This window comes from Sapajus apella, unplaced genomic scaffold (assembly GCF_009761245.1).
Source record: "Sapajus apella isolate SASKATOON/1434 unplaced genomic scaffold, GSC_monkey_1.0 scaffold66, whole genome shotgun sequence".
Classification (NCBI taxonomy): Eukaryota; Metazoa; Chordata; class Mammalia; order Primates; family Cebidae; genus Sapajus; species Sapajus apella.
The window spans coordinates 2,860,592-2,874,741 of record NW_022437006.1 but is presented as its reverse complement, the minus strand read 5'-3'; the positions used below and the strand labels follow the sequence as shown (position 1 = coordinate 2,874,741).

At 35.0% G+C, this 14,150-nt stretch overlaps 1 protein-coding gene and 1 long non-coding RNA gene across 4 annotated transcripts in view; both read left to right on the top strand.

The window, feature by feature from the left end:
- The window catches only part of CPNE8 (copine 8), a 254,337-nt gene that overhangs the window by 195,187 nt on the left and 45,000 nt on the right, over positions 1 to 14,150 (top strand). For all 3 annotated transcript variants that reach the window (XM_032248310.1, XM_032248312.1, XM_032248311.1), the window contains exon 14: positions 12,111 to 12,157. In XM_032248310.1, the coding sequence (XP_032104201.1) occupies positions 12,111 to 12,157 (47 nt within the window). The remainder of the gene's footprint in view (positions 1 to 12,110; positions 12,158 to 14,150) is intronic.
- Positions 5,430 to 9,374, top strand: LOC116530288. Its single transcript, XR_004259925.1, has 2 exons — positions 5,430 to 9,004; positions 9,061 to 9,374. It is a non-coding gene; the product is annotated as an uncharacterized LOC116530288 (long non-coding RNA).

Genomic DNA, 14,150 nt, shown 5'->3' with positions numbered 1-14,150 from the left:
TGGTTAACCCGCAATAAATGCTAGCTATTTTTATGAAAAATCTCAAAGTTCTAATACGTCTAAGCTCAGTTTGTCATCATATTGTTGTAGTAATTGTCCCAGTTATGAGAGACATGAAGAAAAAATGTATTCAAAGTTAAAAACCCAGTGAAAGTTACTTTCTTGTAGTTCATTTCTATTTGAGGATAACTCCAGGATATTTATTTCATTCCAGACAGTCCTGTTCGCTCCAACCCAAGCTCGACCCTAAATCTAAAACTTGTTTGAAAAACCTTTAAAAAGAGCTATCTACGTATCATAAGCTAATCTTAAAGGCTAAAGTGGGCTTCTTGATATGCTAATTTTAGAGGCTAGTTGAATATCAGTAAGTTCCTTTAAAACAAACCCCATACAGATTTTTTTTTTTTTTTAACTTAAAAATGCTTGAAACAATTGAAAAGATTCTGTAGAACATTTAACTTAGTTTTATATAGTAGGTGGTAGGCTGGGCACGGTGGCTCATGCCTGTAATCCCAGCCCTGTGAGAAACTGAGGCAGGTGGATCTCTAGTCCAGGAGTACAAGACTAGCCTGGGCAATATAGTGTGAACGCATCTCCATAAAAATTAAAAAATATAATAGTTGGGTGTGGTGACACATGCCTGTTCTCCCAGCTCCTCAATAGGCTAAGATGTGGGGATTGTTGAACACAGGAGGTTGAGGCTGCTGTGAGCCATGATTATGCCACTGTACTCCAGCCAGCCTGGCAACAGAGCGAGACCTCTTCTTAAAAAAAAAAAAAAAGTGTCATTGCACTGGATATGTTGCTTCAGGGAGCACGTCTTGCCAGAACATGCAACACTCTAAAGTGTTTTTCTTTTCCCTTAATCCAATTTCTTATTTGAAAACTGAATATGTATGTCTAGGACTTTTTTATAATGCTGCTTGTTGTGGCACCCAAGTGCTTTGCATTCATCATATCAGTGGAAAGCTAAACCCTGCAGTGCTGAATGGGGATAAATCTAATAAAAACAACCCAATTCAGCCTTCTATAAATATATTCACATGGAATATTATCATGTCTAAACTGAACTCATCTAAAGTAAGATTTAGAAAAGAAACTTTTAGGAATATTAAGAGGACTCTCATAAACACTGATTTGGTTAAGGTTTGAATCTCATTTTTGTATGTTTAAAATGTGTACTTGGAAAGCATAGAGATGTATAGTTACATACTTTACCATTGTGATTTCATTGCCAGTTTATGTTATGCTGCAGATAATTTTTTTTCTGAGCTCTCCATCTCAAGTCAAAGGAAACTCTTCAGGTATGCCTCATCATTAGGAATAGCCCTAACATTGCCACTTATTGACACTGTGTTGGTATTGCGCAGTTTCATAGTTACATTCCTTGATTACAGTGTGTACTTTTAGTCACACACAGTGAAAACTAAAAGAACTGAGTGATGCAACAGCAATGAATTTTTGCAAGACTGTTATTAATACTCGAAAAATAACTTTAAACCTTTTCCTCCTAATGGTATGCTAATAATTTTCTCTTTATACGTACCACTTTTCTTTGAAACTAAGAAACTTTTGTAGGAACAAAATTTTATCACCTATTTCTGTGAAATTATTCTATTCTAGACAGCACACTTTGCTATTTTAAAATAGATTCACTATGGTGGGCAATTAGAAGGTTGGGGACTGGGAGCAGGAGAAACAGAAATACATAAATAATAGGAGCTTATTTATTTATTTATTTATTTTGTTGTTATTGCAAATAGACTTTAAGTAAAAAATGAACCATAACCAAAACAAAATGTTTTGCCTCTGAATAGTATTTTAAGCTTGAGAGTAAAAAAAGTCACTAATGATGAACATATTTTCATTTTTCAATGTTTTCAATTTTTAATAAAGATTTTAATTAAGCTTCAGTCATTAAGTAGTTTTTAAACTTGGGTTTCATGATCCTTTGCCTTCATACTTTTAGATGGAGCCAGTTATCTACAAAACATGACAAATTTCAGAATCCATTAAAAATTATTTTATTCAAATTATGTTTTCCAAAAGAGAGGGTTCTGTGCTAGTCGTCTTTGAAAGTTTTCATACCATTTCAGAACCACATTTGCCGGAATGAACATTTCAGATGGGCTGGGTGTCATCTGGGCCTGAGAGACAGCAAATGATGAAGCAAAATTGTAGAAATTGTCCAACATCTTTTGTGTGAACTGAGTGAATGAGTCAACTGAAGATACAGCAGCATTACCTACAGGAGTCTGCTGAGCCATACTGTCCAGTAATTCTACTGAAATTCCAATCTGAGTAACAGATGGAGTTTGGACAATATTCATGGCTCCAAAAGGATGTTGGCTTCCTTCTCCAGATTTAAGACCTGAAATTTTGAAGATGGCAATTGGCTTCCCATTCGTGACAAATCCTAGGAGTTGCCATACTGGCATTCCACTTGAATCAGGATAAGAAAAGTAGACCAGTGAAAGTGGCCAAGAGGGCACAACCCTGAAGTGCTTGACATCACAGAGGAAACTCTGCACTTTTGCTTCCTGGAGGGCGTCCGCATTGTTGCCAGCATCTGTCTGCAGATTGGCTACCCAACTGTTGCATCAGTACCCCATTCTATCATCAATGGGTACAAACGAGTCCTGGCCTTGTCTGTGGAGACTCTTTACACCTTCCCACTTGCCGAAAAGGTCAAGGCCTTCTTGGCTGATCCATCTGCCTTTGCGGCTGCTGCCCCTGTGGCTGCTGCCACCATGGCTGCTCCTGCTGCTGCCGCAGACCGAGCTCAGGTTGAAGCCAAGGAAGAGTCAGAGGAGTCAGACGAGGATATCGGATTTGGTCTCTTTGACTAATCACCAGAAAGCAACCAACTTAGCCAGCTTTATTTGCAAAACAAGGAAATAAAAGTCTTCTTTAAAAAGTCAAAAAAAAAAAAAAAAAAGGGCAGGTGATAGCAGGGTAGGAAAGAATTTATCAGTAATATTACTTAGAATTGCTAGTGTATGGTGATATTAAAATGTAGGCTGCATATGCATAAGTTATATTTTACTATATTTAAGTTCTGTGCAGACAGTGTACCCCTCTATTCCCTGTACTGGTTGGATCTTTGCTGCCCCCACCCTTGAGACATCACTCACCCACATTAGGGGGAAGACTAATGGAAAATAAATTTGTGTTAATTTTCTGACCCAACAGAGGAAAGGATTAGTATGAACCAGGAGAAAATGGCATGGGTTGCTCAAGGAATTTGTCCTCCAGAATGTAGAGTATTTGCTATGTGCAGTTACTTTCGAGTTTTATTTCTAACATTTAGAAGTCTCCTTCAAAGTCGTTGTTACTTCTCTGTCATATGAGAAAATTGGGGCCCAGAGAGTTTGTAGTTTTGCAGGGAGTCACAACTAGCTAGCTAGTGGTGATTCTGGGATTCAACCTCCAGTCTATACCACCCAAGACTTCAACTGTCTTCCTACTGGGCAGGCATTACCTCTCTGGCACCTACCTCATTTTAAATGGGATTCTGATGGATAGTGCTTACATTTTCAGTTTGGGGTTGATTTTTATTATTTTATATTTTGATTATGTCACATATATTTTCTAACTATTGGTTAGAAAAAAGGTTGGCAATTTTGCATACCTTTTTAATAAGGTGTTCTTGACTTGCAGGAAGATAAGCTAGCCTCATGAAGTTGTACTTTGGAATACTCTTATTGTGTGAAAAAATATATAGAAATCAATCTTCAAAGTCTAGAGAAAGTAGAAAGTTTTATTAATCTGTAAAAACTGGATTCAGTAAGGAGGATGAATAAAGAATTGAAGAATTGTATCACTTATCTCCAGTTATTTTTTTTATTTTTACTTTTGACATTTCATGGATCCCTCAGGAATCCAGAGTGTGTGAAGGAAATAAGGTTAGAAAATAAGGCAAAAAGTCAAAGTTTATCATTGCTTCATGCAATATAACTTTGTTTGAGGAAGTACCTAGATATCACCTAATAAAGTTAGATCATAAATTCATGGTGCAGTTTTGGGTTGGGCAGTTTGGGACCTTGTTAGTGGTTGTGAAGGAAAGAAAATCTGACTGACATGGGAGGGTCAGATACTGAGCAATGACCCAGACCCAGAAATCTGACAAGAATTATACAATCCAGTATTCAAAGAAGTATGCTATACTCAGGTTCTGAAAAACTAGTATCAATAATCGTGATAATAAGGAATCAGCTACTTAATGGGTCTTCTAAAGGACAGGTGCTTTATGGTCCTCACAACAATCCCGGGAAGGTTTTATAATTCTTTACAAGTGAGCTGCAGAGAGGTTGAATAGTTTTTTCAAGATCATGTGAATCATAAGTGAAAGTATTTATATCTAAATTTGCATTTGTGCATCTCAAAACCTGCCCTCATTCTAGTAGATCGTACTTGGCAAGGGCAGTTAATTCACTGAGTAGTTCATGGGCATGGGATGCCAGAATTTTGAAGAGGCAGTGAAGTTTGGAATCAGGCATCTCTCTGCATGGTCAACCACTTTTAAGAAAAGCAAAAAGAGAAGACAGAAAGGGGCTCAAGGTTTAGCCCATGGTGAGAGAAGGTCAAGAAGGACTAGGTTGGATGACGGTGTTTAAGGCAGGTGTACTGGGGGCTCAGGGCATGTTCCAGAACCAAGTGGGAACTAGAATGCATACCGGTATATCAAGGCAGAAGCCTAGTCCTGGTACCAGCATGGCAAGAATGAGAGGAATATTATAGTTGGATGAGCATCCCAACTACATTTACAAGTTCTAGATACCAACAGCTAGTGGATCTGAATCTGTTTGTCGAGATTAATTTAAAGAGGAGTGGGAGAAATCCATTTCATAATTTAAAAAGTTCAGTTTGTGCAACTGAACAGGATTTGAAATTGGGAAGAAAGGAAAACAAGCCTTTTGCACACCCCCCTCACAGTTGTTAGTTCTCTGTAATTAATTCATAACAGCTGTAGAAAACACATGTTAAGATGGTATTACTCTCTCTTTCTGTATATATGTGTCTAGTTTTCGTTGACACACACATACATACTTGTTTCCTTAGGATCTTTGCTGTGCTAGTAACTTATTTTCATCTTGACATGCAATTTTTCTATCATCCACAGCTTTTGGAAATGTGGCAGAGTAAAAGGGACATTTTCCAAGTGCATATTTTAGTAGTACTAGGACATATGTATTGGGAAGTCTCATGAGATGTTAGTACTAACTCATGCAATTTGGCAGGCATAACTTTTATATTCTAAAATATAATGCTGCTAACTGGATTTCATGAAATCCTGCTGTCTGGTCTGCTTCTAAAACATAAAATGACAGCTAAAGTAACACTTCCTAAACAAAATGTTTCTAGGATTTAAATGTGATTGTTTACTCTCAAAGTAAACAATTGATGTGATTCTCAAAGTAAAAATGTGATTGTTTAATCTCAAAGATTACTCTGTCAGGAGTAATCTTGTATAAATTTGATTTTTTTTTTTTTTTGCTTTGACACATGATTGATTTTTCTTTCTCTGACACTAGACTTCAAGCAATATTAGAGAATGAAAAGGGGTAACAACATTACTGATTAAAATGTTGTTTGATTTACTTTTATGACAGATTATTTATTGAAGTCTTCAAGAAACCTGTTTTGTAGCTTGAGGTTATAGTATTCCCAGGAACTTTCTTTAAAATTTTTATCAATTAATATTTCCTAAATACATAGATTGTGACACTTGATTTATAAGTATATGTTATAATATGAATGGAAACTCCTAGGAATCATGAGATTGAATAAACTGGTATTCACAGTAAATGTGCAGGTGAGTTTAAGGTTATACTAGTGATTTTGAACTCAATGATAAAATACTGTGCTATCTTTGTCATTGTTTTTTAACAATATAAAGTTGCAATTTTGCCCTGTGAGTACAAGAAGGATGTTTTATTTGCTCCTGTTTTTCTTCATCCTATAGCACAGTACTTGGAAATTGGAAGATGCTCCAGAAATCATTGTTGAGCTGTAGTTTTCTAGGTAGGAAAATGTCAATGGTATGATAGTATGCCAAGTGACCATCGCTACCATGAGCTGCTTTGTTCAGTAAGCCATAATTTTTTCTTTCTGGGCTGAATGCTGCAGCTGATTCAAAGTAATAAAGGCGAGAGATTCTTTCTGACATGCAGAATGAGACAAAAAAATTAATCAAATCTTGTCATCAGTCAGTCACTGAATATGCATCAGGATTCTGCTTTACTCATTGAGTGTCTCTGTTGCAACATAATTACCAAATGCTCTTATTTATCATTTAGTGCTAAATGAATGCATCCACCTTTTATACTTAGGCTTAGAGTGTCCTGGGTTTCAACAGTACTCTTTGGTCCTGCCTTTCTTTCTTCACCCTTTCCTCCTTCTTACCTTCCTTCTCTCCTCTCTCTTTTTCTTATCTTTTCTTCTTTTCTACAGTTCATTATGTTTTATGTACATAGTCTAAATTACATGGTTTTGTAATTTAGTTTAGCTATTGAGTTTTAGTAAGTTAGTTTAATTCTAAATATCTGCTCTTTTTATTTTTTAAGAGACAGAGTCTCACTTTTTTGCCCAAGCTAGAGTGCTTTAGTGCAAGTATATCTCAGTGTAGCCTCAAATTTCTAGGCTGTGGAGATCCTCATGCCTCAGCTTTCTGAGTAGCTGGGACTACAAGTGTGTACCACCTCACCCAGTTATTTTTTAAAACATTTTATACAGACTGGGTCTCAGTATGTTGCCCAGGCTGGTCTTGAACTCCTGGCTTCAAGTGATCCTCCCACTTCAGCCTCTCAAAGTGCTGGGATTACAGGTGTGATACACTGTGCCTGGCCTCTGCTGTCTCCTTCTTTTTTACTATTATGTGTGGTTCTTTAGTTAGTAGCCATAACTTTTCTTTGTAGCTTTGGGAGGCACAGCTTTGGCTCTGAGAGGACCTTTGCATCTATGACTATGAAGTCTTGTATCAACAATTAATGCTTCTGAGAAGTGGACAGTTATGCTACATCTCTTGAGCTACCCTGGAGAGAACAAGTTAGAAACAACCTTAAAACAAATGCATCCATTTGCCCAGTAAATACAGTGAGGTTTCAATATGTGGAAAGCATTCTGCAGACACTGTTATGGGAGAGAGTTGAATCAAGATAATGATGCGTCTTTCCCTATAGTGTAAAGATTGAACCAAAGACTGAACTTCTAAATTGATCTTTATAATAAGCTAAAACATATATTCTTAAAGCTCAAAGTTATTTTTTATTCCTAATGAGATGTTATTTGAATAAAATCACATAAAAAATATGTACAGATTATTTTATTATTTATGTATTTGATAACATACTTGATAGAAGGAAAATTTTGCCCAAGCATGAGATTATACCCAGATGCTTTTTATCATTAAGAACTTCTGTCTAGTGTTTTTTTCTAGATTTGCAGCATAATAATCAGTATCCTTTATTGTATGCCTATTATAGCCAGGACGTTTGCAAGTGTTTAATTGGAGAAACATATTAGTATAGCGGTTATGATTATGGTCTTTGTGGTTGAATGTGAATTCAACTTCCATTGCTGTTGTTTATTAGTGTTGTGGAAATTTATTAAGTTTTGTGAGCATAGATTTCCTTCTTTGTAAAAAGAGGATTATAGTATCTCTCTATAAAATTATTTGTGTGGTTAACTGGTACAAGCCATGTAACCTCACATTATATATAATGTGACTATATTGTGATATATATGTATATATATTATGTGTATAAAATAAAATACATATGTAATAGCTCATGTTGTTTCCTTTCAGTTCTCATTTCATTTCTATGTGCCAGGCTCTTGCCCTCCAAGAGTTCTGAAATTTGGCTAAGGTCACCAACTGGGTTGCTGGGACTCAAACCCACTTCATTCAGATTCAAAATCCACAGCCTTTCTAATGTACCATACTGCCATGTATTACAGTCACTTTTCTCGCTAGCACAGCATGATGCAGCAGTGTGCTGATGGTTCTTTTCAGTCCCTCTAAAGGGCTTTTATCTGAAAGTGTTCTCCCAGAAGTCTTCCCATATTCTTTTTCTAAAAGTTTGTACTCACTTAGGTTCATTCTGGTTAGTGTTATGCTCCAAGTTAGCCTATATTCTTAGCCTATAAACCTGATTTCTACTTGGAGAAAAACATTACCATATAACTATTAATATAAAGGGAATCTATACTAGTTTTTGTTAAATGTAAGCATGAAAGGTTGTTTTTCTGTAGGAGAAAAAAAAATGTGTGAATTTCATTCAGTCCCTGCATTGTACTTAGGTCTTTTTAGGCTGCATATTTGGAAAATGAAGGAAATATCCCTATACTTTTTACTTTGAGAAGTACAAGGGACCCTATGCTGTAGTAGCAGAATCAGATTGCTCTGTTTAAATCCCATCATTATTTAGCCAATAGTTCCAAACTTTGAAGTGTTAAATCAATTGTGCTATGTTTCAAAAGTAATTTGTTGCTAAAAAGTAGTCAAAGTACTCATGTTTTCAGATGATATACTTTTTAATTAAAAAATATTTTATAGATTAGGTATGATTCCAGGTTGTTACAGTAATTATAGCATTGTCATGTATTTGTGCTTTTACATTTTCTCTGGTAAGAAAAAGGTAGAATTACATATAGAGTCATAGATATATTCAAAAGTGAATTACTTATGTGAATGCCACCTCATTAGTCTCCATCAGGAAAAAAAAAAGAAAAAAAAACTAATTCAGTAAAATAACTTTGGGTAACAACTGTGTGCTGAAATTTAAAAATATGTATACAGATGGCCCCCTACTTACAATAGTTCAACAAGATTATTCTTTACCATGGTGCAAAATCAAAACACATTCAGTAGAAAGAAAGCAGTATGATGCTCTCTCCTGATGCTGAACAGTGGCCAGAGCTGCCTGTCAGCCACAGGATCACTAGGTAAACAACTGATACTCTGCAGCATATTGTGTTGCCAGATTATTTTGCCCAACTCTAGGTTAATGGCAGTGTTCAGAGCAGACTGTGTTGCCAGATTATTTTGCACAACTCTAGGTTAATGGAAGTGTTCAGAGCAGAATAAGGTAGGCTAGAGTAAGCTATGACTTTCCTTAGGTTAGGTATATTAAATGCATTTTTTGACTTATAATGTTTTCAACTTACAGTTTATTTATCAGGATGTAACCCCACTGCAAGTTGAGCATTTTATAACATATTTCATCAATCGCTATATATCTGTATTTACCTATATCTGTAAATACACATACACACACATACACATGCACACATACACATACAAGCTCAGAGAGAAATGCTGTGAGCAATAGGACACTAGTGTCTGGAATACTTCATTTCTGAAGAAAACAAAAGAAAATCCTGTGTGTTTCTTTTTCAACATTTATTTTAGAATCAAGAGTTACATGTACTCGTTTGTTACCTGGGTGTATTGGGTGATGATGAGGTTAATGGTACAAATGATCCCGTCAACCCAGGTACTGAGCATAGTACCCAACAGTTCATTTTTCAGCCCTTGCCACCCTTCTTCCCTCTCTCCTCTAGTAGTCAGCATTGTCTGTTGTTGACATCTTTATGTCCATGAATATCCAATGTTTAGGTCACACTTGTAAGGGAGAATATGTGGTATTTGCTTTCTGTCCCTAAATTAATTTGCCTAGGATATTGGCCTCCAGCTATATCCATTTTGCTGCAAAGCGTATGACTTCTTTTTTGTGGCTATGTGTATTCCACGGTGTGTATGTGCAACATTTTCTATATCCAATTACTGTTGATGAGCACCTGTTGGCTCCATGTCTTTGCTATTCTGAATAATGCTGTGATGAACATGGAGTGCATGTGTCTTTTTGATAAAATGATTTCTTTTCTTTTGGGTATATACCCAGTAATGGGGTTGCTGGATCCAGTGGTAGTTCTAAGTTCTTTGAGAAATCTCCAAACTGCTTTCCACAGTGGCTAGAACTAGTTTACATTCTCACCAACCATGTATAAGCATTCCCGTTTTTCCACAGCCTCACCAACATCTGTTGTTTTTTGACTTTCTAATAATAGCCATTGTGACTAAAGTGAGATGTTATCTTATTGTGCTTATCATTTGCATTTCTCTGATGACTGCTCGTGTGGAGCATTTTTTCATTTATGTTGGATAGTTGTGTGTCCTCTTTAGAAGTGTCTGTTCATGTTCTTTGCCCATTTTTTAGTTTTTGGTTTTTTTTTTTTTTTTTTTTTTTTTTTTGCTTGTTGGTTGATTTAAGTTCTTTGTAGATTCTGGATATTAGACCTTTGTCAGATGCATAGTTTGCGATTATTTTTTCTCTAGGTTGCCTGTTCACTCTGTTGATAGTTTCTTTTGCTGTGCACAAGCTCTTTAGTTTAATTAGGTCCCACTTGTCAATTTTTGTTTTTGTTGTGATTATTTTTGAGAACTTAGTTACAAATTTTTTCCCAAGCCCAAAATCCAGAATGGTGTTTTCAAGATTTTCTTTTAGGATAATTACAGTTTGAAGTCTCTTACTTAAATCTTTAATCCTTCTTGATTTGATAATTTTTATATATGTTGAAAGCTAGGAGTCAAGTTTCATTCTTCTGCATGTGGCCAGTCAGCTATTCTAGCACCATTTATTAAATAAAAGTTATTCAATAAAATGTTGTTTAATAAATTTCCCCATTGCTTGTTTTAGTTAACTTTGTCAGATATCAGATATCTTTATGTGTGCAGCTTTATTTCTCAGCTCTCTATTCTGTTCCATTGGTCTGTGTATCTGTTTTTGTACCAGTACTATGCTGTTTTGGTTACTGTAGTATCATACTAAAAATTCAGGTAATGTGATGCCTCTGGATTTGTTCATTTTGCTTAAGATTGCTTTGACTGTTCAGACTCTTTCTGGGTTCCCTATGAACTTTGGAATAGTGTTTTTCCAATTCTGTGAAAAATAATATTAGTGCTTAGATAAGAATATCATTGAATTTTTAGATTGTTTTGGGCAGTGTGGCCATTTTAATTACTTTGATTCTCCCAATTCATGAGTATGGATGTTTTTTCTTTTGTATGTTTTATGATTTCTTATGGCAGTGTTGTTACAGTTATCCTGCTAGAGATCTTTCACTCCCTTGGTTAGATTTATTCCTAGGTGTTTTTTTTTTTCTTTTGTGTGTCAGTCTCGTGAATGGGATTACATTCTTCACTTGGCCCTCAGCCTGAATGTTGTTGATGTATAAATATGCTACTGATTTTTGTACATGATTTTGTATCCTAAAACTTTACAGAATGTGTTTATCAGTTTCAGGAGCCTTTTTATAGAGTATTCAGGATTTTCTAGGTGTAGAATCATATGGTCCATGAAGAGAGATACTTTAACTTATTATCCCATTTGGATGCCTTTTCTTTCTTTCTCTTGCCTGATTGCTCTGGCCAGCTCTTCTAGTACTATGTGAAATAGGAGTGGTGAGAGTGGACATCCTTGACTTATTCTACTTCTCAAGGAGAATGTTTGCAGTTTTTGCCCATTCAGTATGATGTTGGCTGTGAATTTGTCATAGATGGCCCTTATTATTTTGAGGAGTGCTCCTTCGATGCCTAGCTTCTTGAGGGTTTTATCAGGAAGGGATGCTGAAGAAAATCCTGTGTTTGGGGATTGTCAAAAAGAATTAATTTAATAAATGACATTATTAGAGATGATTTTAGTAACGCAACACTTTTAAGGGGAATACTAATTTCACAATTACTACAGAACAATTTTGGATAATTAATAAATTGTGGCATTGAGGCTGGAAAATAATTATTTACAGCTTGACTGCTTTGTTATGAGTCACTTACTTAGCTATCATATTCCAAAGTAGGAGCTACTTTTATTCCTCAGATTCTAATTTTCATTTTATATGACTATAAATATATGTAACTATAAATATATTTTTGCCAAGTTCTTACCATGTAAAACTGCCTATCTGATGCTATCCAATATGTACTGTAATATATTTGCTCTTAACGTTTGAGAAAATTGGTCACATTAAAAAATATAACCCAAATGGAAAACAAACTCCTTTTATGAGGTTATTTCATTAATAACAATTCTTGTTTACTTATATTCTAGGACGCAAATCAATTTCACAGTGGCTATTGATTTTACAGCATCAAACGGTGAGTGTTTTGATTATCTGTTGATAAAAATCATCAGCAATTACATGAAAAATAAATTTGTATTTTCGTGAGGGTGCTTTTGTTCATATATTTACATATTTCTGACATTTTGCATATAAAATATACATACTTTTAAAATATGAAATAGTTCAAATATACAAAAGACTAGAAATAACATAACAAAAATGCTAATAGTCTCTTTCAGACTTGTTAAATATTAAAATACTGTCATTATTGCTTTACATGTGTTTAAAAGAATACAAATTTTAGATGTACTGAAGCCCGCTGTATATCTCTGACCCATTCTCCTACCGCTGTTCTTTCCCATATATAATTCTGAAGTATATAAAATTATAATCTTCATTTTATAGTACTTTTGTATGTATGAATTTATATAAATGTAATTCAATAGTATCTGTTCTTTATAAAGTTGGTTAACTTTTAATCAATTAGTAATTTTTAGTAATTACTCATGTTAATGTATTAATATCTAATTTACCCAGAGGGACTGATGTGTAACCATCCATGTATAGATATTCATAATTTATATATTAAAGCTTTTAAGAAAAAAATATAGTGGGCTTTTATATTGACGCAGTTTTATTTCAAACAGAACAATCATTTGAAATTAGTTATGTATCATCAGAATGTGAACCTCATTATGTAACTTTTACCAGAAGTTGCCACTAGTTTATATTTGTCTATTTTTTCCTTCAAATGGCTTATTATGTCTGTGGATCTCACCTGGTATTCCTTTTATTTCATTTTTTATCTTGCAGTTATTCACAATTTACAAAATAATGGAAATTTTAGGGAAGAAAGCACCTTAGAGATCACTTAATTCAATCCTCCTCTTATACAAATAAGGACACTCAGATCCAGGGAATCCTTTTACTAATAAACACACTTGGCTTGTTAGTTCTAGAGTCAGAACTACAGATAAGACCAGATTCTAATTCAGCTTTCACTACATGTCACGTTCATTTTCCAACATTATGGCTTCCAATGAATGATTTTTATTCATGTTTTATTAAGCATAATATAGAATATAGAAATAATAGCTAAGGCTAGGCATGATGGCTCACACCTATAATACCAGCACTTTGGGAGGCCGAGGCAGGCAGATCATCTGATGTCAGGAGTTTGAGACCAGCAATGGCCAACATGGTGAAACCCCATCTCTACTAAAAATGCAAAAATTAGCCAAGTGTGGTGGTGCACACCTGTAGTCCTAGATACTCAGGAAGCTGAGGCAGGAGAATCACTTGAACACAGGAGGCGAAGGTTGCAGTGAGCCAAGATTGTGCCACTGCACTGCAGACTGGCCAACAGAGCAAGACTCCATCTCAAAAACAAAATAAAACAAACAACAAAATAATACCTAAAATCCAGTTGCTTTAAAATCTATATTTTGTTCACTGATGAATGTTAGCACAACAATTATGATAAGCAAGAATTTATTCAATAAAAAGACAAACATTTCTCACATTGATTTGAGAAGAAACAGATAATCAGAGTAGACTTATAACAAGTAAAATGTTGAATTAGTAGTTTTTAGAAGACTACCCACAAGGTTAATCTAAACCCAAGGCCAGGTAGCTTCACTAGTAAATTCTACCAAATATCTAAAGAAAAATTAATACCAATTCTTCACAAACTCTTCCAAAATATAGAAGAAGGTTACTTTCCTAGCTCATTTTCTGAGGTCCGTATTATCTTGATATCAAGAGATTTATATGCCTAACAAGATTTGTCGTTGGAATGAGAGTATTTTTAATATTTAAAAATCAAATAATATAACACACCTGCATTAGTCTTCTCTCATGCTACTAATAAAGACATATTCAAGACTAGATAATTTTAAAGGATAGGGGTTTAATTGACTCAGTGCCACATGGCTGGGGAGGCCTCACAATCATGGCAGAAGGTAAATGAGGAGCAAAGTCATGTCTTACATGGTGGCAGGCAAGAGAGCATTTGCAAGGGAACTCCC